This window comes from Ictidomys tridecemlineatus, chromosome 2 (assembly GCF_052094955.1).
Source record: "Ictidomys tridecemlineatus isolate mIctTri1 chromosome 2, mIctTri1.hap1, whole genome shotgun sequence".
Taxonomy (NCBI): Eukaryota; Metazoa; Chordata; class Mammalia; order Rodentia; family Sciuridae; genus Ictidomys; species Ictidomys tridecemlineatus.
Window position 1 is genome coordinate 11,970,987 of NC_135478.1, and position 27,016 is coordinate 11,998,002.

The 27,016-nt window shown below is 40.1% G+C and overlaps 2 protein-coding genes across 2 annotated transcripts; both read left to right on the forward strand.

The window, feature by feature from the left end:
- Positions 1 to 2,714: 2,714 nt before the first annotated feature.
- On the forward strand, positions 2,715 to 3,677 carry LOC144368058 (olfactory receptor 7C2-like). Its single transcript, XM_078026292.1, has one exon. The coding sequence runs from the start codon at positions 2,715 to 2,717 to the stop codon at positions 3,675 to 3,677; it is 963 nt and encodes a 320-aa protein (XP_077882418.1).
- Positions 3,678 to 22,400: 18,723 nt separating this feature from the next.
- On the forward strand, positions 22,401 to 23,363 carry LOC101954559 (olfactory receptor 7C2). Its single transcript, XM_005333127.2, has one exon. The coding sequence runs from the start codon at positions 22,401 to 22,403 to the stop codon at positions 23,361 to 23,363; it is 963 nt and encodes a 320-aa protein (XP_005333184.2).
- The last annotated feature ends 3,653 nt before the right edge of the window (positions 23,364 to 27,016 follow it).

The window sequence follows — 27,016 nt, forward strand, 5'->3', positions numbered from 1 at the left end:
CCAGAAAAGTGGACAAAATATGCTTTCATATCAGTACCTGAAATGTTATTTCCTTTCCCCATCACAGAATTTGGCATGGTTACTATATTTGAAAAAGGCCTTCTCAATTAATTCCATGAAAATGGAATCCTATTTTTATTACACTTTTATAAGTTAATGGTAAGAATTAAAATCTTCTCAAACATTTAATACCCTTTTTACATTTCCTTTAATGAATCTATGACTCTTTCTACCTTTTTACAAGCAAGACATGAATCTTAATTTATAACTGAGACTCTAGTATTGAAATACATTCACTTTGACTAACCAAATAGATTATTTTTGCAGTTTTCTACCTTGAGAACTTTTTTCCTTCAGATGTTTTCAACATAAACTCCTAATTAGTAAAGTATTTTTACTTGTACAAATAATTTTAATTAAGGATGTTCCTCTACTTTTAGATATTACTCATACCCATGTAGATGTTATTATTACGTTGTGTTTTCATATGTAGCTGCTTTGGTCTCTTACTCCACATTGAAGGCTTGAAATTCTTTTGGGAACATGGAGACTGCAGTCAACATTATATTTTTCAAATGGTTAATAAGTAATTACACTCTTATAAAAATTTAAACAGTTCCTCAAAGTATGTAGGGATAAGCAATGCACACTAACAGGATTAAAACTACATAGTTAATATCATACCATTTAATATTAGTTGAGCATCATATTATGTGACAAAACCAAAAACTTCCACATCTTACACAAAATCTTAACAAGGATCTGGAATTTCAAAGCAATAAAATAAATCCAAATAAAAAGAATAGGTGTTATCGGGGTGGGGTTGTGGCTCAGTGATAGAGTGCTCACCTAACACACATGAGGAACTGGGTTTGAACCTCAGCACCATATAAAAAGAAATAAAAATATTGTGTTCACCTACAACTAAAAAATAAATATTAAAAAAGATAGGTGTTATAAATTGATATTATTTAGTCAAAGTACACTTTTACAAAAATTTTGACAAAATAAAAAGAAAGTACAGAAAAATTATAGGACACCTCATCAACTAAAATAAAACTTTCTGATAATAATCACAATAGTGGATATGATATTGGGGATCATCATTCTTAACAGCATTAAGGGCTTAAATACACTCAATAGTATCAACAAGAAATGAACTTTTTTTTTTTTTTTTTGCTGGTGCTGACAATTGAACCCAGAGCCTTTGGCATGCGAGTAGGAATATCCCAAGCCCCTGATCTACATTTCCTCTTAAAAATCAGAAATATTTGCCTAAAAGATGTTTGAAATACATGGAGGCAAGTTCTTGTTACTGATGTGAGAATCTGAATGTTGGTATGATGTCATTTTTTTCCAAATTATTTTAAAATTTTAAGGGAATCTCTGATAAAATTCTAACAGTATTTTACTTCCAATAGTACTGATTCTAACAATCTACAAGAGTAAATTAAAACTAGAAATGGAATTCTGATAGAAATAATGCTAGGTGACTTTCTGTATTGGACTTTTAAGTACCTCATGCAGATGGACAATTTTTTACAATACGAAACCGGCAGCCTGATGAATGGTCAGTTTAAGTCAATCATTTATATGCATGTGAAAGAGGAAATACCTGAATTTTTAAAAAGTAACAGAAAACATTTGCAGATTACCATAAGAGAAGAAAGTATAAACTTAAAATTAACATTAAAAATCTCACATCATAAAGAAAACCAGAAAACCATATGTCCAGAATGGGCAAGATTTGAAGAGCCATTTTGCCATAATGAAATATTTTCATGTGATGTTTTTAAAACTGTGCATAAGACTCATGCCTACATTTAGAAACTCTAGGATTTCTATACTTAGAAATTCCATGATTCTTCAATCTATATGGTTAAAGTAGAAATTAAAACGAAATAGAATTAAGAATAATAATAATAACAGAAGATGTTGATATTTCTAGCAAAAAGACCACACGTCCACAGGATAGGACATGAGGAAATCATAGAGAAGACACATAGTAACCGAGAGAGCTTTTACATGGCAGAGCAATCTGCCTGGAACTAGGAGATGCTCATTCCCATGAGCATGAGGCAGAACACAGCAGAACACCTGGGAAACGAGGATTGGGTGGGGATGCAGGCAAGGTCTAGAGCCCTGGTTCCCAAGCAGGAGTGAGCCTCTGAATCCTGACAGGGCTTCTCAAGACACAGAGGGCAGCTTCACACCTACAGCAGGAGGTTCAGGTTTCAGGTGAGGTGTGCATCAGAATGCACTTTTCAGGTAGATTCCAGGTGATGCCCAGGTGGTACTCCTGGGAACAGCATTTGAGAGCACTGACATAGAACCATGTCTTGATTTGTTTCTTTAGGGTGTACAAATGGTATCTGAAACTTGCCAGCCAAGAGGCCAAATGATAAGATAAAATAAATAAGTTATTGAGTTCGCAGAATTTCAATAAAAGACACTGGGGCATCCTGGGGAATCTCTATTTGAAATTCTTATTTGGAGGAGAGAGAATGGCGGGGGGAGGGTACCTTGAATGGAATCCAGGGAACTTAAGCACTGAGCTACATGCCCAGGGCCTCTTTTTATTTTTTATTTTAAGATAGAATCTCACTAAGATACTGAGCCTGGCTTTCAACTTGCAGTCTTCCTGCCTCAGCCTCCCTAGCTGGAGGGAATTTGGAGTTCCTTCTCTCCCTCCTCAGAGTAAACACACCAGCACCATGGAAAGAGGAAACCAAACAGGAGCTGGAAACTTCATCCTCCTGGGATTCACAGATGACCCCGACCTGCAGTCCCTCCTCTTTGGCCTGCTTCTGTCCGGGTACCTGGTCACAGTCACAGGAAACCTGCTCATCATCCTGGCTGTCATCTCAGACTCCCACCTACACACGCCCATGTACTTCTTCCTCTCCAACCTGTCCCTGGCTGACATTGGCTTCACCTCCACCACCATCCCCAAGGCTCTCAGGAACATCCACACTCACAGCACAGGGATCACCTTTGCAGGCTGCATCTCACAGGTGTATTTTTTTCTTTTGTTTGGATGCCAGGACAATTTGCTCCTGGCAGTGATGGCCTATGACCGCTTTGTGGCCATCTGTCACCCCCTGCACTATGTGGCTATCATGAGCCCACGGCTCTGTCTGCTCATGGCTCTGGGGTCCTGGATGGTCAGTGTCCTAGGCTCCCTCCCAGATAGCTTGACAATCTTGAGACTGTCCTTTTGCACCAACATGGAAATCCCTCACTATTTCTGTGATCTTCCTGAAATCCTAAAGCTCACCTGCTCTAACACACTCATCAACTACATAGTGGTGTACACTGTGGCCATCGTCCTGGGTTTCTTCCCTCTCACCATCATCCTCTTCTCCTACTCTCAGATTTTCTCCTCCATCCTGAGGATCTCTTCAGACAGAGGCAAGTACAAAGCCTTCTCCACCTGTGGGTCTCACCTCCTGGTGGTTTCCTTGTTCTATGGCAGTAGCCTTGGGGTCTACCTCAGTTCTGTAGCCACACAGTCTTCTAGGATAACTCTGATGGCCTCAGTGACATACACCATGGTCACCCCCATGCTGAACCCTTTCATCTACAGTCTGAGGAACAGGGACATCAAGATGGCCCTGGGGAAAATCCTCACCAAGATGGTGCTTCTCAGTGAAAGGTTTGATGCCGGTCTCTCCTGAGTCACAGTGTACACCATACTAGAAACCAGAGAACCTCACCCCTTCAATCCAGCTGTGGTTACCTCTGCTTTATATATTTTACTACAACTCATTTTCACTCATTGGGCTCATTTCAGTCTAAGGACTGTTCAAAATGCAACATATTGATTCACCTGTTTGCTATCTAAACAATAGTTGTCATTTTGTATGAATACAGATGAGTTTTTTCTTTTGCAATTATGTACAATGTGGTGTGGGCATTTGTGTTCTGACTGATACATTATACTGGCATTTTATGATATCTCAGCAGGTGTACACTGTTGAATGACCAAACCAAGGTAATCATCTCCCGAAACCTTTACGATTTCATTTTACTGAGATACTTCATGCTTGTCTCCTCTACTTATCTAAAATTATATAATCAATTGTATGAACTATTATCCTCTACTGTGTGGTAGATCTTTATTTTTATTTCAACTCAAGACACTAAGTGTTGATTTTACTGGGGATGGGGGAAGGAGTAGTCAAATCTAACACATTTTATTGACTACATAAAAGAAAAATATAAATCCAACTTTAAAACAATTTTTTCTTTCTCCTCAAATCAACCTCAAACTTCTATATATACATTACCATTGTAAGAAAAATCAGTCCATTTATGAAAATTAGTTGTACTATCAAGTTCATCCAAGAAAATATTGACTGAACTAAAGAAATCACAGATAAAACATTTACTGAAGGAACAGTGCAGAAATTGATTGTTATCAATGCTCTTGCAGGAATTGATCTCATTTCTGTAGTCATCATTCCAGTCTCTAAGTCTTTATGCTATGCCAACTTGTCCCCGGGTTTAATAACAGAAAAGGCCACGATTGCTAAACTGCTGGTTTATATTTCTTTATAATTTTTAATATAAGGCCATTTATTAAAGTAGACAAACCACAAGATGAAAATGAAGACAACATAAAAACACAACTTTTCATAACCAAAAATATTAACACAACCTCAAAAATAATTTAGACAAGAGTGTTGTAAAACATGCATGTTAGTTTCCATCCCATCAACTTAGATGATGTCAATTCATTATTCTAAATAAATTTTTAAGTATGGTATTAAAAAGTCATTTTCAATGTATATGTGTATTATTTACCACAGGACAATTCAACACTGACTTTTGAAAATGGAACATTTTAAAAGACAAAGAAATTTTCATTCTGTAAGTTTCATTCAATTTACTTATGGTGAAAACACATGAAATGTGCTTTTAATTATTAAAAACTATGATGGATAGGGGCAAAAGACTGAGGGTGGGGCCATTAAGAAGAATGTCACATTGTGATTTTTCTGCACACAAATGAATGATAATTTCCACTCTAGAACCTCAACACATCCCTTTTTTAAGAACTAAAATAAACCCAAGACACCTTGCAGGCATTTCCCCTTAAACAAACTGATGACTCTTTTACATTAAATAAAAATCTAGAATAATTATGGCGGCAAAAGATTCTGATGGCAATGAAAGTTATAAATTGTGTTTCAGTCTCTCTTAATCATGAAAGAAGGATCAAGGCTTACCATAGGAGAAAATGCCCGTTTATTGAGGAACAGCTCTGCATATTTATAGAGCTGGGGGCAGTTTGACAGTTATGACAGTTTAATGGTTGAAAGGTTTGACAGTTGGCATGGGGTGCTTTTTGATTGGTGGGTAAGGATCATGTGAGCCAGCAGGGCTATTCTGATTGGTGGGTAAGGATCATCTGAGCCAGCAGGGCTAGTCTGATTGGTGGGTAAGGATCATGTGAGCCAGCAGGGCTAGTCTGATCGGTGGGTAAGGATCATGTGAGCCAGCAGGGCTAGTCTGATTGGTGGGTGAGGATCATGTGAGCCAGCAGGGCTAGTCTGATTGGTGGGTAAGGATCATGTGAGCCAGCAAGGCTCACCATTGGATAGCAGGATCATGTGAGCCAGCAGGGCTCACTATTGGATGGCAGGATCATGTGAGCCAACAGGGCTCACCATTTGAAGGCTCTTCTTAGGAGATGGGGAAGTTAGTCTTTGGAGCTGGTCGACTCCCAACATTCCCCCTCTTTGTTATTTATGAGAGTTGGCATTGATTCATTCTGGCTGCTTCCTGCTGAGATGGCTCAGTGTGGGAGAAAGAGAGGAGGGAAGTAAGGAGTCCCCACAGGAGGGCAGAGAAGACCTGTATAACTTCAGGAACCAGATCAATGAAGGTTCCTTGCCACCACAGATCCATGATGATGTCAGTCCATTCAGCATAGATCTCGACTGGAGGTATCATCAGTAGCCAGGAGTTGGTAATTCCTGAGGAGAAGCTGGTTAAAAGCTTCATTAGAAATTTTTGACCCACCTGAGTCTGAATGAACTTTATGATAAAGGGAAGGAATAGAGGGATTCCAACATGGCGGCGGGCGCAGAGAGATCAAGTCTCTGACCTCATCAGCTGTGTGGGCATAGGAAGTTGTAAGCAACCTAAATTCTGTTTGCTCAGGATCACTAGGCAATGCTGAGCTGACGTGGATCTGGGGCGAACAGTCTGGGCCTCTCAGAACACACACTGAGCCCAGATCAGCTGAATTCAAGCTCCCATTCGCCTGCTTCCCGCAGACAAACAGCTGTGACTCAGCACTAATCCATCCGGCTGAAACAACTGGTCAGTCCCTCGGATCCCACGGAGGTAAATGCCTACTGAGCCTTCATAGGTAGTGGCCACAGGTTTGAAACAGGGCTTGGGAGAGACAGTAAGGACCCACCCATTGCATTGGTCACCCGGCAAAGGGAAACAAACTGTTGCCATTTGCAAGAGATACCACCATGGCAGAGAACTGACGTCATCAGACTGCAGCAGAGGAGATAACTTCATTGAAACCTGCGGCTACAGGTGTGTAATTCCCTAGCCTTCCCTCTCCACACATCGGGGGAAACCTTAAGGGCCAATCTCAGCTCCCCCAGACCGAGGGAATCAGACGTGGCGCGGGACCCACAGCGCTGAACTACTGCTCCCATCAGAGCTGACAGCTGAGGTCTCTTGCACCAGCTACCGGGGTCGTGGCTACCGGAGGGCAAGTAAAACTCGCTGAGGATTCTCAGCCCCAAGCATTACAAACTTAGGGTCTGAGGGAAAGGCAAATTGGGAGAGTGTGCCCAGTCGTCCATGAAAACAGGGCTCCTGGGAGCAGCAGACCTGGCATGTAGCCAGTATTGTGGTGAGCGGCACCCGTGAGACGGGCCTGGCTAGAGTAAAAGTGGGGAGTGACTAGACACAAGAGGAGGCCCTAGGCACTCAGGATTGGAGACTCGCCCAGTCTGGAAGGAGGAGCTGCTGCACAGTGATTGGTTCCCGCCTATTTACAGGAGAAACTTGGCCTGATGGGCACAGCGCCACCTACTGGAAGAGAAGTTAATCAAACTCTAAGACTGCATTTATTAGTTTTTTTTTTCTTCTTTTCTCTTTTTTTTTTTGATTTGGGTTTTTTCTTTCATTTTCATTTTTCTTTCTTGTTGTTTTTTTTAATTTTTCTTACAATTTTTTTAAAAGTTTTTTTCTTCTAATTTTAACTTTAATTTTTTATTTTTTTTTATTTTTTTTTCTTTTTTTATTTCCTTTTTTTTTCTTTTGTCTTTTCATTTATTTTCAATTTTCTTGTCCCCCCCTTCCTTGAATTCTACCTGCTTACTCTCATTCTCTTTAGTGACTTCTTCCCTTCCCTTCTAATACCTTTCCTCCCAAGCATCAAATAAATTTATAGGAGTAAACAGTAACTCAGCAGTCAAACAGAACAAGAAGTAACATGAGCAGCTTCAAAAAGCAAGGAAGAAAAGGAGTACAAACAATGCAGGACAGCCTAAATATTCAGGAGGACCTAGAGGCATCAGAAAAATGGTCATATAAAGAACTCAAGGAACACCTTAGACAGATGGAATGGAACCTTAAAGAGGATATGAGACAGCAAATTCAAGCAGCGAAAGAACACATTGAGAATGAATTACATAAACAGATAAAAGAAGAAGTTAAGCATCTTTATCAGGAGATAGAGATTATAAAAAATAATCAAACAATAATTTTAGAAATGAAGGAAACAATAAACCAAATTAAAAACTCAATTGAGAGTATCACTAACAGAGAGGAGCAAGTAGAAGCCAGAACGTCAGATAATGAAGACAAAATATATTATCTTGAAAAGAGTCTAGCTAACTCAGAAAGGCTGGTAAAAAATCACGAGAAAAACATCCAAGAGTTATGGGATAACATAAAAAAAACAAACTTACGAGTCATCGGGATAGAAGAAGGTACAGAGATTCAAACCAAGGAAATGAGTAACCTGCTGAATGAAATAATTACAGAAAACTTTCCAGAAATAAAAAAGGAAACAGATATACAAATTGAAGATGCATACAGGACACCGAGCACACAAAATCACAGTAGACCAATGCCAAGACACATTGTTATGAAGATATCCAATATACAGAACAAAGAGAAAATATTAAAAGCTACAAGAGAAAGGAGACAGATTACTTTCAAGGGTAAACCAATAAGGTTAACAACGGATTTTTTATCACAGACGCTGAAAGCAAGAAGGTCATGGAACAATGTATTTCAAACACTGAAAAACAATGGATGCCAACCAAGAATTCTGTATCCAGCAAAATTAAGTTTCATGTAGGACAACGAAATAAAAATCTTTCATGATAAACAAAAGTTAAAAGAATTTGCAGCCAGAAAACGAGCATTGCAAAGCATTTTGAGCAAAATACTACACGAGGAAGAAATGAAAAACAGTAACCAAAACCATCAGTGGGAAGTGCCTCAGTAAAGACAGAGGGCAAGGGGAAAGATGATCATGGAGAAACAAACTAAATTTTTTAGAAAAAAGGATAAATAATCAAGCATGGCTGGAAGTACAAATCATATATCAATAGTAACTCTGAATGTTAATGGCTTAAACTCTCCAATAAAACGACATAGGCTGGTATCATGGATTACAAAAACAAATCCAACAATATGCTGCCTCCAGGAGACACATCTGATTGGAAAAGACATACACAGGCTGAAGGTGAAAGGATGGGAAAAAATATACCAAGCACACGGTCCTCGTAAGCAAGCAGGGGTGGCCATCCTCATATCGAATAAAATCTACTTCAAGACTAAGTTAATCAAAAGGGATAAAGAAGGACATTATATACTGTTAAAAGGAACCATTCACCAACAAGACATAACAATTATCAATATTTATGCACCAAATAATGGTGCTGCGACATTCATAAAACAAATTCTCCTCAAGTTCAAGAATCAAATAGACCACAACACAATAATTATGGGTGACATCAACACACCTCTCTCACCATTGGACAGATGGTCCAAGCAAAAGTTGAATAAAGAAACTATAGAACTCAATACCACAATCAATAACCTAGACTTAACTGACATATATAGAATATATCAACCATCATCAAATGGATATACTTTTTTCTCAGCAGCACATGGATCTTTCTCAAAAATAGACCATATATTATGCTATACGGCAACCCTCAGTAAACATAAAGGGGTGGAGATAATACCATGCATTTTACCTGATCATAATGGAATGAAACTGGAAATCAATGATAAAAGAAGGAAGGAAAAATCCTACATCACATGGAAAATGAATAATATGTTACTGAATGCTCAATGGGTTAGAGAAGACATAAAGGAGGAAATCAAAAAATTCTTAGAGATAAATGAAAATACAGACACAACATATCGGAATCTATGGGACAAATGAAAGCCGTTTTAAGAGGAAAATTCATCCCCTGGTGGTCATTCCTCAAAAAAAGAAAAAAAACAACAAATAAATGAGCTCACACTTCATCTCAAAGCCCTAGAAAAGGAAGAGCAAAACAACAGCAAATGTAGCAGAAGGCAAGAAATAATTAAAATCCGAACGGACATCAATGAAATTGAAACAAAAGAAACTATTGAAAAAATTAACAAAACTAAAAGTTGGTTCTTTGAAAAAATAAATAAGATCGACAGACCTTTAGCCATGCTAACAAAGAGAAGAAGAGAGAGAACTCAAATTACTAACATACGGGATGAAAAAGGCAATATCACAACAGATGCTACAGAAATACAGAAGACAATTAGAAATTATTTTGAAAACCTATATTCCAATAAAATAGAAGATAGTGAAGACATCGATAAATTTCTTAAGTCATATGATTTGCCCAGACTGAGTCAGGAGGATACACACAATTTGAACAGACCAATATCAATGGATGAAATTGAAGAAGCCATCAAAAGACAACCAACTAAGAAAAGCCCAGGACCGGATGGGTATACAGCGGAGTTTTACAAAACCTTTAAAGAAGAATTAATACCAATACTTTTCAAGTTATTTCAGGAAATAGAAAAAGAGAGAGCTCTTCCAAATTCATTCTATGAGGCCAACATCACCCTGATTCTGAAACCAGACAAAGACACCTCAAAGAAAGAAAACTACAGACCAATATCTCTAATGAACCTAGATGCAAAAATCCTCAATAAAATTCTGGCGAATCGAATGCAAAAACACATCAAAAAAATTGTGCACCATGATCAAGTAGGATTCATCCCTGGTATGCAAGGATGGTTCAATATACGGAAATCAATAAATGTTATTCACCACATCAACAGACTTAAAGATAAGAACCATATGATCATCTCAATAGACGCAGAGAAAGCATTCGACAAAGTACAGCATCCCTTTATGTTCAAAACACTTGAAAAACTAGGGATAACAGGAACTTACCTTGACATTGTAAAAGCTATCTATGCTAAGCCTCAGGCTAGCATCATTCTGAATGGACAAAAGTTGAAGGCATTCCCTCTAAAATCTGGAACAAGACAGGGATGCCCTCTATCACCACTTCTATTCAATATAGTTCTCGAAACACTGGCCAGAGCAATTAGACAGACAAAAGAAATTAAAAGCATAAAAATAGGAAAAGAAGAACTTAAATTATCACTATTTGCAGATGACAAGATTCTATACCTAGAAGACCCAAAAGGATCTACAAAGAAACTACTAGAACTAATAAATGAATTCAGCAAAGTGTCAGGATATAAAATCAACACGCATAAATCAAAGGCATTTCTGTATATCAGCGACAAAACTTCTGAAACGGAAATGAGGAAAAACACTCCATTCACAATATCCTCCAAAAAAATAAAATCAACCTAACAAAAGAGGTGAAAGATTTATGAAAACTACAGAACCCTAAAGAGAGAAATAGAAGAAGATCTTAGAAGATGGAAAAATATACCCTGTTCATGGATAGACGGAACTAACATTATCAAAATGGCGATATTACCAAAAGTTCTCTATAGGTTTAATGCAATGCCAATCAAAATCCCAATGGCATTTCTTGTAGAAATATATAAAGCAATCATGAAATTCACATGGAAAAATAAAAGACCCAGAATAGCAAAAGCAATTCTAAGCAGGAAGTGTGAATCAGGCGGTATAGCGATACCAGATTTCAAACTATATTACAAAGCAATAGTGACAAAAACAGCATGGTACTGGTACCAAAACAGGCAGGTGGACCAATGGTATAGAAGAGAGGACACATAGACTAATCCACAAAGTTACAACTCTCTTATATTTGATAAAGGGGCTAAAAGCATGCAATGGAGGAAGGATAGCATCTTCAACAAATGGTGTTGGGAAAACTGGAAATCCATATGCAACAAAATGAAACTGAATCCCTTTCTCTTGCCATGCAAAAAAGTTAACTCAAAATGGATCAAGGAGCTTGATATCAAATCAGAGACTCTGCGTCTGATAGAAGAAAAAGTTGGCTCCGATCTACATATTGTGGGGTCGGGCTCCAAATTCCTTAATAGGACACCCATAGCACAAGAGTTAATAACAAGAATCAACAAATGGGACTTACTTAAACTAAAAAGTTTTTTCTCAGCAAGAGAAACAATAAGAGAGGTAAATAGGGAGCCTACATCCTGGGAACAAATCTTTACTCCTCACACTTCAGATAGAGCCCTAATATCCAGAGTATACAAAGAACTCAAAAAATTAGACAATAATATAATGAAAAATTCAATCAACAAATGGGCCAAGGACCTGAACAGACACTTCTCAGAGGAAGACATACAATTAATCAACAAGTACATGAAAAAATGCTCACCATCTCTAGCAGTCAGAGAAATGCAAATCAAAACCACCCTAAGATACCATCTCACTCCAGTAAGATTGGCAGCCACTATGAAGTCAAACAACAACAAGTGCTGGCGAGGATGTGGAGAAAAGGGTACACTTTTGCATTGCTGGTGGGACTGCAAATTGGTGCAGCCAATTTGGAAAGCAGTATGGAGATTCCTGGGAAAGCTGCGAATGGAACCACCACTTGACCCTGCTATTGCCCTTCTCTGACTATTCCCTGAAGACCTTAAAAGAGCATGCTACAGGGATACTGCCACATCGATGTTCATAGCAGCACAATTCACAATAGCTAGACTGTGGAACCAACCCAGATGCCCTTCAATAGATGAATGGATAAAAAATGTGGCATTTATACACTATGCAATATTATGCAGCACTAAAAAATGACAAAATCATGGAATTTGCAGGGAAATGGATGGCACTAGAGCAGATTATGCCTAGTGAAGTTAGCCAGTCCCTAAAAAACAAATACCAAATGTCTTCTTTGATATAATGAGAGCAACTATGATCAGTGCAGGGAGGAAGAGCAGGAAAAAAAAGATTAACATTAAACAGACATGAGATGGGAGGGAAAGGGAGAGAAAAGGGAAATTGCATGGAAATGAAGGGAGACCCTCATTGCTATACAAAAATACATATAAGAGGTTGTGAGAGGAATGGGAAAATAAACAAGGAGAGAAATGAATTACAGTAGATGGGGTAGAGAGAGAAGAAAGGAGGGAATGGGAGGGGGGATAGTAGGGGATAGGAAAGGTAGCAGAATACAACAGTTACTAATAGGGCATTATGTAAAAGTGTGGATGTGTAACTGATGTGATTCTGCAATCTGCATTTGGGGTAAAAATTGGGAGTTCATAACCCACTTCAATCTAATGTATGAAATATGACATATCAAGAGCTTTGTAGTGTTGTGAACAACCAATTAAAAAAAAGGGAAGGAACAGGCACAGGGAGTTTTTATAGCCCAAATCTAATGTGGTCTCTAGGTCTGCAAGCTGCCTTGTTGGCACAAGGGGGGCTAAGTGTTCAGCCTTGAGCAGGGGCTTGGGCATTTGGGCTTGAAGAAAACAGTGATAAAAAACCAGACAGAGAGTTTGAGAAGCCAGGTCATCCTGCAGCTAACTTTGTTTGGGACCTGCAGACCAGCCTGTCCTGCACCTAACACCCTCAATTCCACTCTTCATTCCTAGTCCAATCTTGCTCCCTCCCCTCTCTATTAAGACTGCTCTTCAAAGTTTCTCCTAACTGGGTGTACCAGCTCACTTCTCTCTTTGCCTTTCTCGAAGGGGGCCAAGGGAGGACGGTGGCCCATTGTTACCATATTTCCCTTTGAGAGCAGTCAGCTCTCTCCATATTTTATGTAAAACAACTCAACTTTAAATACTGATGCTTGAAATTCTTAGGAAACTGGGAGGGTAAACAAAACACACATGTTCCTCCTTAGGTAAAGTGCTCTCTTATGATCACACTTCTTCAGGGGTCACCACGCTCTGGACACTAAGTGGTTTGTCAGAAGGACAACACACAACAATCCCACTACTGGCCAGATCCAAGCAAGTGGGGGGGGGAGTCTGGCTGGAGGCGGCCCTTAGGGTCACTTGCCTTGAATCCTCGGACATAGGGTGAAGAGAGGACCAGAGAGGGGCCAGAAATGAGGGGGAGCATTGACAAGAGTACTTAATGACAGGTGACGATAGTTGGCTCTTCTGATGAAGGTGTAGGAGTGCCAGACTTAACCCTGGAAATATGAATCCATGGGGTAAGTGGGTTATTAGACAGCTTGAGTTTGGCCACCACGGGAGTGCAGGACCCTCCCATTTTGGTTTTAGAGGGGGCTTTTCCCCTGGTGGGCAATAGCAAACAAGTTGACCAGGTGTTAAGGAGGTAGGATTATGAAAAAGACTGGGGTCAGGAAGGAGCCAGTCTTGAGAGTGCCAGAGTTCAGAGCGTAGATGGAAGAGGAGGGGCAGGGCATAGATTTCAGAGATGGGTAGGGGTTCTGTAGGCAGTTCGGGAGGAATGAGGGGATGGCCATACATGACTTTGAAAGGTGAGAGATTAGAAGGCTTCTTTGGCAAGGCCCTAATGTGCAACAAAGCCAAGGGGAGCACCTTTACCCAGTCCAGACTTAATTCCATGGTGAGCTTGGTGAGGGTCTCTTTAAGGTACCAATTGGTCCTTTCAACCTTTCCAGAAGCCTGGGGGCAATAAGGGCAATGGAAATGCCAAGGGAGTGATAGCGCGTGAGCCAGTCCCTGAGTTATCTGTGAGGTGAATTCTGGGCTGTTGTCTGATTGGATAGAAGTGGGCATACCGAAATGGGGGATTATGTGAGTCAACTACCATAGGGCCCTGCTTGTTAGAAGTGGGAAAGGCTTGTTTTTTACTTGGGGCATGTTGGTGAAATCAATCTGCCAGTCTGCAGCCGGGGTATGACTGCAGGCCTGATAAGAAGGGAAAGGTTTAGGTTTTAATGGAGTATTGGTATTGGTTCTCTGGCAGATCTGACAAGCGGAAGTGACCTGTTGTAGGAGGGTCTTATCGTGTGGGGAAAGGGTGACAAAGGAGTGAAGGAAAGTAGTGAGACTCTCTGGACTAGAATGGAATAGAAAGTGAAGAAACTGGAAGAGTTGTTGGGGATCTTTGGGCCGATCCCCGGTGGTAACAAAGACTAACAAAGAGGAGGTAAAGCTCTGTAGGGCGGCTGATCGAGCTGCTTGATCAGTCTTGGAATTCCCCATAGTAGTAAGGGAGGAGTCAGTTTGGTGGGCCTTGCAATGCATTATTCCCAGTTTGGAAGGCAGCCTGGAGGCTCATAGTAGGCCAGAAATAAGTGTGGAATTAATGACTGCCGTCTCTCTCATCCATCAAATCCCAAAGTGCAAGATGCAGGGATCTCAATCTTTCAGTAGTGCTTCTCCTAGAAATAGTTCTTCATTTTGTTGGTCAAAGTCATTTCTGAATTACTTCTATCCTTGTAGACAGAGGTATAATGACAGACACAGGTACTGCAGAAAAGGACCTGCCTGAACCTCGACACTGGATTGATTGGTCAGTCTGAAGGGATAGGTTGCAGATCCAGGCACTGAGGAGTTCAATAACAAAAAGCTCCATTTTCAGAGTCCCTGACTGGATGCTGCATTAGATCAACTATGGACGTGTCTGGTTGTTCATAGAAGCTAAACCTACCTTTGGAGTTCTCCATTCTAGAGGGTAGTGTTTTTCCATGGGAAAGAAAGCTCATGCTTAGAAGAAAACAGTCAATGGAACTATCCCGAACAAGAAAGGAACCATCTGGCACATTGGCTAGCTTCCCCTCTGGTCCCAGCATGTGATGGCCCCAGTACCAGGCTTGTTTTGCAAGTTCCTTCAGCTCCTTTCTAAGACTTGTCACAACCAGGGGACCACTGCTGTTCATAGTCATAAACTCTTGCAACCCTAGGGGCAAAGTTAGGATCAAAACTCAAAGAACAGCACATACATTCAGCCACATGAACATCTGTGCCAGTGAGCCCACTGAAGTCCTTTGGATTTGACTACTCTGCCTCAGAGGTAGCAATAGTGAGAGTGGAAGGACCTATCATGACACGCTGGGTCTCTGTAACATGACTCCTGTGGTGCCAATCAAAAATACATTCACTGGCTTGTCCATAAAGATGTCTGAAACAACAACTAGACCCTGTTCTACCTGATTCTACATTGATTTTGATGCGACTTAGGTAACTTCTCTTTTATTGGATTTGTGTTTTATTGTTCTGCTGCATTGATGTACCATTTTAGATTTGAACCAAGTCCACATTACCTGGGTGAGTACAGGTTTCATTCATATTTTGAAAGGACACAAGTTCTTTATTTACCCCTCTTTCTAAAAAATAATCTTGTTCTGTTATTCTTTGACAGGGGAGAAAATGGCTAAGTTGCCTTTTCAATATATAGGCTCAGCTTCTTAAGAGCAGAGTTGGTTTGGGGTGGGGACAGAACCAGCCTGAAACATCAAGTTCAGGGTGACAATGTGTCCTCCCCTCCTATTGCAGATGGAGTCAATTCCAGCAAACTTCAGAGTTTAAACTGAACACCAATGGATGACCCTACAGTCCAGGAGGTCAGAGTGCAAACTGGACGTATGGGATAAAATGAAGGTTTCTGCAGGTCTGTGAGCCTTCAGAGGATCTGAGGAGGATGAATCCCTTTCCTTATATTTTCCTACTTCTAGAGGCTGCCCACATGTCTGGGTGCCTGGGCTCTACTTCCACATTCGAATCCAGCAATGGCTGAGTGAAACCCCACACATTGCATCACTCAGGCACTGACTTTTCTGCCTCTCTTCTACATCCAAGGATCCCAGGACAGGTTGCACTCTGAGAATCCTCCCTTTTTATTTCCTAGGGATCCAAAATTTGATTTCACAGAGCCCTTCCTATAATACACATCCATAGGCCTGATGACTTTGTGCTAATTGTGAGCAAAGAAGGGCATCATTCCTGAGGGGGAAGCATGAGGAGTGAGACCAGGAATATGGCATGGATCAGGTGAGTCCTACCACCTGGGGGTCTTCCCTTCTAACCCTGTTGGCTACTCCATCAAGACCAAAAGAAATGTTCTGGGTCCCACTGCTATTTTCTGGAATCATTTTCATTATCTTTGATTTAGGAGCATAAAAATCAGTGCTTTGTGAATTGTGAAGCTGGTCCTTCTTCTCTGGACTGGAATATTCAGGCCATGTATTCGGCTTGCTCTGAACCTGGAAAGCCTAGACACCTGTGCAGACTCCTGCCTGTGCAGTCAGCCCACCTCTCACCACTCACCTCTGTAACTACACACCTGATGCTCTGTCTACACTGCACCTTCAATAGTGAGGACAAATGCCAGGACAACATCAGTGGAACACATTTGGGGGGAGGGTGGTCCTGTCCACAGCCCCCAGTGAAGGTGCTCAGGACTCACATGGGCTCAGGACTCACACCGGCTTGGAAATGATGTCTGCACTTGACTGTGTAGACAAAGAAACTCTGAATCACTTATTGAGGAAAAGCTCATGGGGAAAGCCAAGGATCAGTAGAGATGAAGTCCAGGGAAAAAGCACACCTTGAGCCAAGTGCCCCAGGAGAAGGAGTGTACATATTTGGGGGAAAAAAAACATGATGCAAACTGGCTACATGCACAATTACCTTTCTGTTTGTTTTTTTCCCACAAATGGAAACTCAATTGCTCTGAGAATAGACAACAATGCAACAATTAATTTAATGAGCATTCATGAGAATTCAACCTCCCAGGCCATGGAAATAGTAAATATGCCCCTTGATCCTCTCACCCACAGCTCAGATCTTCCAGGAGTGAGTGGCTTCACCTGGACCTTGAAGAGCACTCATGCCTGAGGCCACCTCCTGCCCTTCATCAGGACTCAGCTGACCCTCATCACCCAGGGAAGGAGAAGCAGGAGCTCACCCCAGAGCTGCTGATGTGGGAGCAGGTAGGAGGCAGCACAGCCTCACAGGATGAGCCTTGGTGGCCCAAGTGGGGACACTGCAGTGAGGAGGGCCCCTCACTTAGACCCATCTGTGCAGTCAGCTCCTGTCTCTCACGACTTCTCTTCCTCTCCCTCTGCTCTCATCTTACTTCTCTTTTCTGGATCCCAGATCTGAGCATCTCTCACCTTCCTGATGGGACTGACCTTCTCTCAAGCCTTTCCTGCACATCTCCACCATTGTTCTGGAACCACTAGAGGGAACTTTCTTCTCCTCCATCAGAGAAGCTTCTTTGGTTTTTATGTATAAAACTACTCTTTCATTCACTCAAAGTACCTCCTTTTTTTAATCTTGTGTAGTTAACCAAGTCCAGCCATACATCTTGCTGACATCACATTATTGAAGGTTATTTTTTTTTGGTCTCAGTTTCCATATTTATAAAATAAGAATCAAAACTGTTCACTTCATAGGAATCATATTGGGGTGAAGTTAAAGTAAATCAGGCATGAGAAAATGTTAATAATCTCTAACAGGTAGCGAGGGTCTACTCCTATTTATCATTGCATTATTAGATCACTTTTTGTACTTATATAAAAACAGCAATGATGACATAATGAATCAAGGTATACAAATCATAAACCAAGTGCTGAACACAGGCAAGTCCTCAAGTAACTATACAAAATAAAACTCATCGGTTGTGTGTGTGTAAGGTTCTGATCCCCATTCTAGGAGTTGTAAATTTCATTAATATTTGGAATGTTGGAAATCTATTTTCTAATAAATTTGCTGCATGTACAAATGCAAATTTTTCCTCCTTCTATCACCTGATTTTCAAATAAGTTAGATGGGTAGAAAACTTACAGAGAATACTGAGACTTCTCTGTTACAGCTGAAATTCGAAATTCACAACTAGAGAGGGAGAAGCAATATTTGCCAAAGATCTCAACGTGCCATTCTCCTCAATGCCACCTGGAGTGGCCTCTTCACATATTGGCTTTGTGTGAACAGGCTTAGTAAAATCACACCCAGTTACAATAGGTCTGAAGCCACCAATCTGTCATCTGCAGCCACTCCATCCTCCATAAACCACACCTTGTCTCTTCCCTGTTTCTTACAGGTGCGTTAAGGTTGTACATAGGTGGGATTTGTTGGTACATATTCATACATGCACACGATATAAGAGTAGAATTTGGCCAAGATCATTCCCCAGTGGACACCTTGCATTTTCCATGTTCAGGTCTCTGGGGATTTTTTTCTCCCTCTATTGCATTGGTTTGTACTTCCAGGCTGCTGACAAATGATTAGTGATGAGAAACTTAGTTTTCTTCTTCACTTAAAGGAGAATTCAGCTTCTGCTCCCACCTCATGGTCCTGCCAGAGCATTTTTGGTGGTAAGTTTTGTAATTTATTGTCTTCTTTCCTTTTGGTTTTTGATTTGTTTTTCTCCATCAACTTTGGACAATTCCGAGAAATAAGTTATACTCTAGGACAGCTGCATATTTTTTCATTCATTTTATTTATTTTTCTTCCTTCAAATTAGTTATACTGGACAGTAGAATGCATTTTGATACGTCATTCAGAATTGGAGTACAACTGCTAACTCTCCTGGTTGTACAGATAGAGAATCACACAGCTGGTGTAATCAAATATACTCAACTCTTTCTACTCTCCCTCCTACTCCAGATCCCTTCCCCTCCCATCACTCCCTTCCATCTAACCCCCAGATACATCTATTCTTCCCTAGCCCCCACCCACTTACTATGAATTTAAAACTGCAACTTAGAGTGTAAGGAATATTATACGATCAAGCATTTCCTTACCTCTGTATTAATTTTCCTCATTCCAAATTCGAGACTTTTCAATTGATTTTTCATCTTTTTGAAGGGTTTATTAGTGCATTGTATTTTTACATAATATGGAAGTCATTTTACATAATCACACATGCATGGAATTTACTGCTCCACATCACACCTGATCCTTCCTCCTCTTGTCTCCTTTAATCCATTTCATTCGATGTCTGACTTTTTCTAGTTGTGGATGCTATAGAGTTAGTTCTGGAACTTGTTTTTCTATTCTAGGATCTTTCTCCTTTTTGTTCTCTAGCTCTGCTTTTACCTTCATTTTATGCTTCTTTCTGCTTTAGTTTTGCCTAGTGGTATTTTTATTTCTAAAAATTTTAAGTTTTAAAGTTGCTCTTTCTTAAAGATGGATGACTTATTTATTCATTTGCAGTTTTTATATGATATACTAAGAAGCAAATCCAAAAGTAACAATGACATCACTACTCCAGGAGATCCCTGGTCATATGCTGGTGACTCTGTAGAATTTATAAAATGGCTCTTTGCTGATTTAATTTTTCCAGCCCAGAGAAGCTCTCATATCAGCACCTGAAATATTATTTCCTTTCCCCATCACAGAATTTGGCATGGTTACTGTTTTTGAAAAAGGCCTTCTGAATTAATTCCAATAAAATGGAATCTTATTTTTATTACACTTTTATAAATTAATGGTAAGAATGAAAACCTTTTCAAACATTTAATACCCTCTTTACATTTCCTTTGATGGATCTATGACTCTTTCTACCTTTTTACAAGAAAGGCATGAATCTTAATTTATAACTGAGACTCTAGTATTGAAATACATTCACTTTGACTAACCAAATAGAATATTTTTGTAGTTTTCTAAATTTGAGCATTTTTTTCCTTCGGATGTTTTCAATATAAAGTTCTGATTAGTAAAGGTTTCTTTGCTTGTACAAATAATTTTTAATTAATTAAGAATGTTCCTCTAATGTTAGATATTACTCATGCCCATGTAGATGTTTATTATTACGTTGTATTTTCTTTACGTACCTGCTTTGGTCTCTTGCTCCACATTGAAGGCTTGAAATTCATTGGGGAACATGGAGACTGCAGTCAACATTATATTTTTCAAATGGCTAAGAAGTAATTACACTCTTACTGAAAATTTTAAACAGTTCCTCAAAAGTATGCAGGGATAAGCAATGCACACTAACAGGATTAAGATGACATAGTTAATATCATACCATTTAATATGAGTTGAGCACCATATTATGTGACAAAACAAAGAATTCCATATCTTACACAAAACCTTAACAAGGATTTGGATTTTAAAGCAATAAAATAAAACCAAATAAAAAGAATAGGTGTTATCAGGGTGGGGTTGTGGCTCAGTGATAGAGTGCTTGCCTAACACACATGAGGCAGTGGGTTTGAACCTCAGCACCACATAAAAATAAAATAAAGATATTGTGTTCACCTACAACTAAAAAATAAATATTAAAAAAGATAGGTGTTATAAATTGATATTATTTATTCAAAGTACATTTTTACAAAAATTCTCAAAAAAAAGTACAGAAAAATTATAGGACACCTCATCAACTCAAAAAAAACACTTTCTGATAATAATCACAAAAGTGGATATGATATTGGGGATCATCATTCTTAACAGCATTAAAGTTTAAATGCACTCAATATTATCAACAAGAAATGAACATGATCTACATTTTTTTTTATGGTGGTGCTGGCAATTGAACACAGAGCCTGTGAATGTGAGGCAAGCACTCTACCAACTGAGCTATATCACCAGCCCTTGGCCTGTATTTTCTTTTAAAAATCCGAAATATACGCCTAAAAGACTGAAATACATGGAGGCAAGTTCTTGCTACTGATATGAGACTCTGAATGTTGTTATGATGTTTTTTTTTTCAAATTATCTTAAAATTTTAAGGGAATCTCTGATAAAATTCCAATAGTATTTTACTTGTAATAGTGCTGATTCTAAAAATCTACAAGAATAAACTGAAACTAGAAATAGAATTCTGATAGAAATAATGCTAGGCGACTTTCTCTATTGGACTTTTAAGTACATCATGCAGATGGACAATTTTTTACATTATGAATCTGTCAGCCTGATGAATGGTCAGTTTAAGTCAATTTATAAGAGAAGTCATTTGCAGATTATCATAAGAGAAGAAAGTATAAACTTAAAATTAACAATAACAATCTCACTCATAAACTTAACCAGGAAAACAAATGTCAAGAATGGGCAAGATTTGAAGAGCCATTTCACCATGATGGAATATTTTCATGTGATTTTTTTAAAATGTGTGTAAGACTCATGCCTACATTTAGAATCTCTAAGATTTCTATACTGAGAAATTCCGTGATTCTTCAGTATGTTTTGTTAAAATGGAAATTAAAACAAAATAGAATTAAGAATAATAATAATACCAGAAGATGCTGATATTTCTAGCAAAAAGACCACACGCGTCCACAGGGTAGGACTTGAGGAAATCAGAGAGAAGAACCACAGTAACATAGAGAGCTTTTACATGGCAGAGCAACCTGCCTGGAACTAGGAGATACTCATTCCCATGAGCATGAGGCAGAACGCAGCAGAGCACCTGGGGAATGAGGATTGGGTGGGGATGCAGGCAAGGTCTAGAGCCCTGGTTCCCAAGCAGGAGTGAGCCTCTGAATCCTGACAGGGCTTCTCAAGACACAGAGGGCAGCTTCACACCTACAGCAGGAGGTTCAGGTTTCAGGTGAGGTGTGCATCAGAATGCACATTTCAGCAAGATTCCAGGTGATGCCCAGGTGGGTACTCCTGGGAACACCAAGAGTACTTGAGAAGCACTGACATAGAACCATGTCTTCATTTGTTTCTTTGGGGGTGTACAATTGGTATCTGAAACTTGCCAGCCAAGAGGCCAAATGATAAGATAAAATAAATAAATTATTGAGTTCGCAAAATTTCAATAAAAGACACTGGGGCATCCTGGGGAATCTCTATTTGAAATTCCTATCTGGGGGAGAGAGAACAGGATGGGGTGGAGGGAGGGTACCAGGGATGGAATCCAGGGGCACTTAAGCACTGAGCTACATGCCCAGGCCCTCTTTTTATTTTTTATTTTAAGATAGGATCTCGCTAAGATACTAAGCCTGGTTTCCAACTTGCAGTCTTCCTGCCTCAGCCTCCCTACCTGGAGGGAATTTGGAGTTCCTTCTCTCCCTCCTCGGAGCAAACACACCAGCACCATGGAAAGAGGAAACCGAACAGGAGCTGGAAAGTTCATCCTCCTGGGATTCACAGATGACCCCGACCTGCAGTCCCTCCTCCTTGGCCTGCTTCTGTCTGGGTACCTGGTCACAGTCACAGGAAACCTGCTCATCATCCTGGCTGTCATCTCAGACTCCCACCTGCACACGCCCATGTACTTCCTCCTCTCCAACCTGTCCCTGGCCCACATTGGCTTCACCTCCACCACCATCCCCAAGGCTCTCAGGAACATCCAGACTCACAGCAAAGGGATCACCTTTGCAGGCTGCGTCTCACAGGTATATTTTTTTGTTTTGTTTGGATGCCAGGACAATTTGCTCCTGACAGTGATGGCCTATGACCGCTTTGTGGCCATCTGTCACCCCCTGCACTATGTGGCCATTATGAGACCATGTCTCTGTCTGCTCATGGCTCTGGGGTCCTGGATGGTCAGTGTCCTAGGCTCCCTCCCAGATACCTTGACAATATTGAGGCTGTCCTTTTGCACAAAAATAGAAATCCCTCACTTCTTCTGTGATCTTCCTGAAATCCTGAAGCTCACCTGCTCTGACATACTTATCAATAACATTGTGGTGTTCTCTATGATCATCGTCCTGGGTGTCTTCCCTCTCACTGGCATCCTCCTCTCCTACTCTCAGATTTTCTCCTCCATCCTGAGGATCCCATCAGACAGAGGCAAGTACAAAGCCTTCTCCACCTGTGGGTCTCACCTCCTGGTGGTCTCCTTGTTCTATGGCAGTAGCCTTGGGGTCTACTTCAGTTCTGTAGCCACACTGTCATCCAGGATGAGTATGATGGCCTCAGTGGCATACACCATGGTCACCCCCATGCTGAACCCTTTCATCTACAGTCTGAGGAACAGGGACATCAAGGTGGCCCTGGGTAGAGTCCTCACCAAGATGGTGCCTCTCAGTGAAAGGGTGGATGCACGTCTCTCCTGAATCATAATGTCCATCCTACTGGATATCCTGGAGCCCCACCCCTCCATGCAAGACTCTGCCTATCTATGCGTGGTGTATTTTAGAGTACCTTATTAATCCATTTAAAGTGAATAAATCCAGCAATTCGGTTAAAACTCCATGATCTAATCACTTCACCTCTGAATGTTCTTGCCTTGTCTACACTTGAACTATGGGAACACCACATACCTAATCCACAGCACTGCCTTGGATTGTCAGTGAAGATGAGCATATTTTCATGGCTTTGTCATCATCCTTAGGGTTTGTTCCTCCTTAGGGACTGTTCCTATTGCAACATTTTGGATCACCTATGCACTATCTAACCGGTCATTGTAATTTTGTTTGAATACAAATGGGATTTTTAATTTGTGATTACCCAACACTGAGGTGTGGGTATTTGTATTTTTATTGATACAAAATACTGGCATTTATTGATGGAGCACCATGTTATATCTCAATGCATGCATGCTACATGTAGTGATAAAATCAAAGTAATCAGTTTTTCCATCTCCTGGAATATTTATTATTTATTTTCACTGAGATATTTCATGCTCTTCTAGTTTTCCAAAATTATATAATCAATTGTTGTGAACTATTGTCCTCTACTGTGGGGACAAGGGCATGGAGTACTGCAGACATGGCATATGTTAAGGGCGCCAGAGTGGCAGGCCACTCCCCTCATACTAGGCACGTGAGCGGCAGACTGCTTACCCTGTAGGCACAGCCTTGGGTGTGAGGCCATGTATTGCAGTCCCTGCACTTGTTCCACAGCCTGTTCCTCCGTTGGTCGCTGTAAGGACAGTTAGCAAGAAATTGCATGCGTGGCTGCCTGTAATCTGCCTGGCTACTTCCTGAGAATATATACATGGTAACTGGGCAATAAAATCGACCTGCTTCCTGCTTGATCTCCGGAGGTCTTGAATAGCAACTCCTCAGCCACACTCTCCTCTACCCTGTTCTGTGGACCTCCCTGCTGAGCAAGAGAGAGCCCATGCACTCTACTTGCTGTACAACTTTAGAAATCATTTCTCTTATAAAACTGGGCTTCACACATTGTACCTAACCCCCTCCTCACCCTGCCTGATTTCCAGGGACCACTTTTGTACTCTCACCTACTGGAACATCAACTTCATCACCTTCTGCATATGAACAAGAACTTGCAGCCTTTGCTCTGGTCCTTTGGATTGACATATATCCTCAGAATTGGGTGTGTAAATTGTGCAAATGCTGTCTTGAAATCTCATTTACAGGAACATTGCCTGAGGTGGTGTGAATGAATTAACTCAATGTTTTCCCCCTTTAAATCATTCCTACTGTGCTTCCCATCACACTGACTGTGGGATTTTTCTACTCACCCTCTGTACAGATTCCTTGAATTTGAGAACTGGCTCTTTCCCAGCTTCACAGCCACAATGCCTCATCCTGTTGTTGGAAAGGAGTTTTTACTCAGTGAATATCTATCAAATGGAGTGAAAATTAGCTGGGCAGATGGTTCAATGTAAAATAGAATATAGAAGAGAAAATGCAAAGTTATAAAAATTGAATAAAAGATTTTGAGCTAGAAAAGAAATTCAGAGTTACTAATGCTGGTATTAATAACAACAACCCTCAGCAGGTGCCAGCACTACTTCCATGTTTTATAAATATCCTATCACTAGATTTCCCATGTCTCTTTTATTTGATGTATTAATCTGTTTCATTGGTATAATAAAGTGCCAGAGACTGGGTACATTATAAAGAGGTCTTTCTCTCACAGTTTGGGGCTCTATCAAGTCCAGTTAGCATGACTCCTGCTATGGACAGGGAGCCTCTGACTTCATCCCATCCGGGGGCTAGGAGCACTTTCAACAGGGAGAGATCGCATGGAGAGTCAGGAAGCCAGGGAAATACTCAGATGGGCCAGTATGACATCACCAGATGATACAAACTTATGAGATCACCATCCTATGTATGATTGGTGAGGGACCAAAGCATGGTTATGCAGGGCACAACTGTATTCTAATCTCATTTCCTGTCTTAGTCAGCTTTTCCTCACCAAAAAGGCCTGTCAAGGACAACTTAGAGCAGGAAAAGTTTATTTCTGCTCTGAGTTTCAGAGGTTTGGTGCATGGTCAGCTGACTCCACAGCTCTGGGCCTGAAGTGACACCATGGCGGAGGGCTAGAGGAGAGAAGCAGTTCATGAAGGGCAACCAGGAAGCAGAGAGAGCACCTGCTGGGGATGTAGCTCCTCCAGGCACAACCTACCTGCCCACAGTTTCACCCACTTGATCCATTTTAAGTGGATTAATCCAACAATTAGGCCACAGCTCCATGATCTAATCACTTCACCTCTGAATGTTCTTGCCCTGTCAACACCTGAGCTCTGGGAACACAATCCACAGCACTGCCTGGATTGTTAGTGAAGATGAGCATATTTTCATGGATTTGTGTTTTTCTTCATTCCTGCTTCACTGAAGTACAGTCAGCATGGCGGCACATATTCAGGTGACAAGGTAATGCCTTGACAGGCACGTACAGTGTGTCATGATCTCCTTGCATTTATTCTTTCTGTATTTTTGGCTCAACTCCTTGAATCATGTACCATAATATATATATATATATATATATATATATATATATATATATATATATATATATATATATATATCTTAATTCTAATTTACTTTAAATAGTTGATATACCTACATTATCATGTTTTATAATGCCTAATGTGTTCTAAATGCATTTCCTAGTTTTACATTTATTTTTTCTTTCCTGATTTCTTGACCTACACTGTTGAACATGCTAGAATTCTTCAGTTATGTTTTCGGTTCCCATTTTTTTCTTCCATCTGGGTGTACATTCAGAGGATTCATCTATATTCCCTTCTAAAGTCCACTACAACTTAAGATCTTTCCCATAACTTTCTTTGATGACTATTTTTGACATTTAGAGAGTAATTAACTCCATTTTGATCCAATCCATAAATAAATATGAATCACCATTTATTTCAAAATCTTCTTCATGGCACTTTTTTCCCTGGTGGTATATAAAGTATATTCACACCATTTGTGTTTTCATACATGTACTTGGGGTAATAATATCCATCTCATTCCACGAAAACATTGTTCTCACAGGACCTGATCTCATTTCTATAGTCATAATTCCAGGCAATATGTCTTGACTCTAAGCCAACGTGTATCTGGGTTTAATGTTAGATAAGGCCATGATTGCTACACTGGTGGCATATAATTCTTTACAATTTTCAATGTGAGGCCATTTATTAAAGTAAACAAACCACTAGATAAAAATGAACACAAATACAAACACAACTTTTCACAACCAAAAATAATTTAGAAAAGATTGTTGTAAAAGATGTATGTCAGATTTGCATCCCATTAACTATGATGATGTTCATTCATAATTCTCAATGAGGCTTTTTAAACTATGATATTTATTTAAAAGTCTTTTTGGTGTATCTGTAAATTGTTTTTTCACATGTTCCTTCAACACTGACTTCTGAAATTGGATCATTTTAAAAGACAAAGCAATTTTCCATCTGTGAGTTTCATTCATTCACTCAGGGTTGAAGATACAGGAAGTGTGCTTTTCATGCATAAAAATGACAGTAAAGAACTGGGGGAGGGCATCAGGG

Coding starts and splice junctions, on each gene's coding strand:
- LOC144368058 (XM_078026292.1), top strand. CDS start 2,715: ATGGAAAGAGGAAACCAAACAGGAGCTGGAAACTTCATCCTCCTGGGA.
- LOC101954559 (XM_005333127.2), top strand. CDS start 22,401: ATGGAAAGAGGAAACCGAACAGGAGCTGGAAAGTTCATCCTCCTGGGA.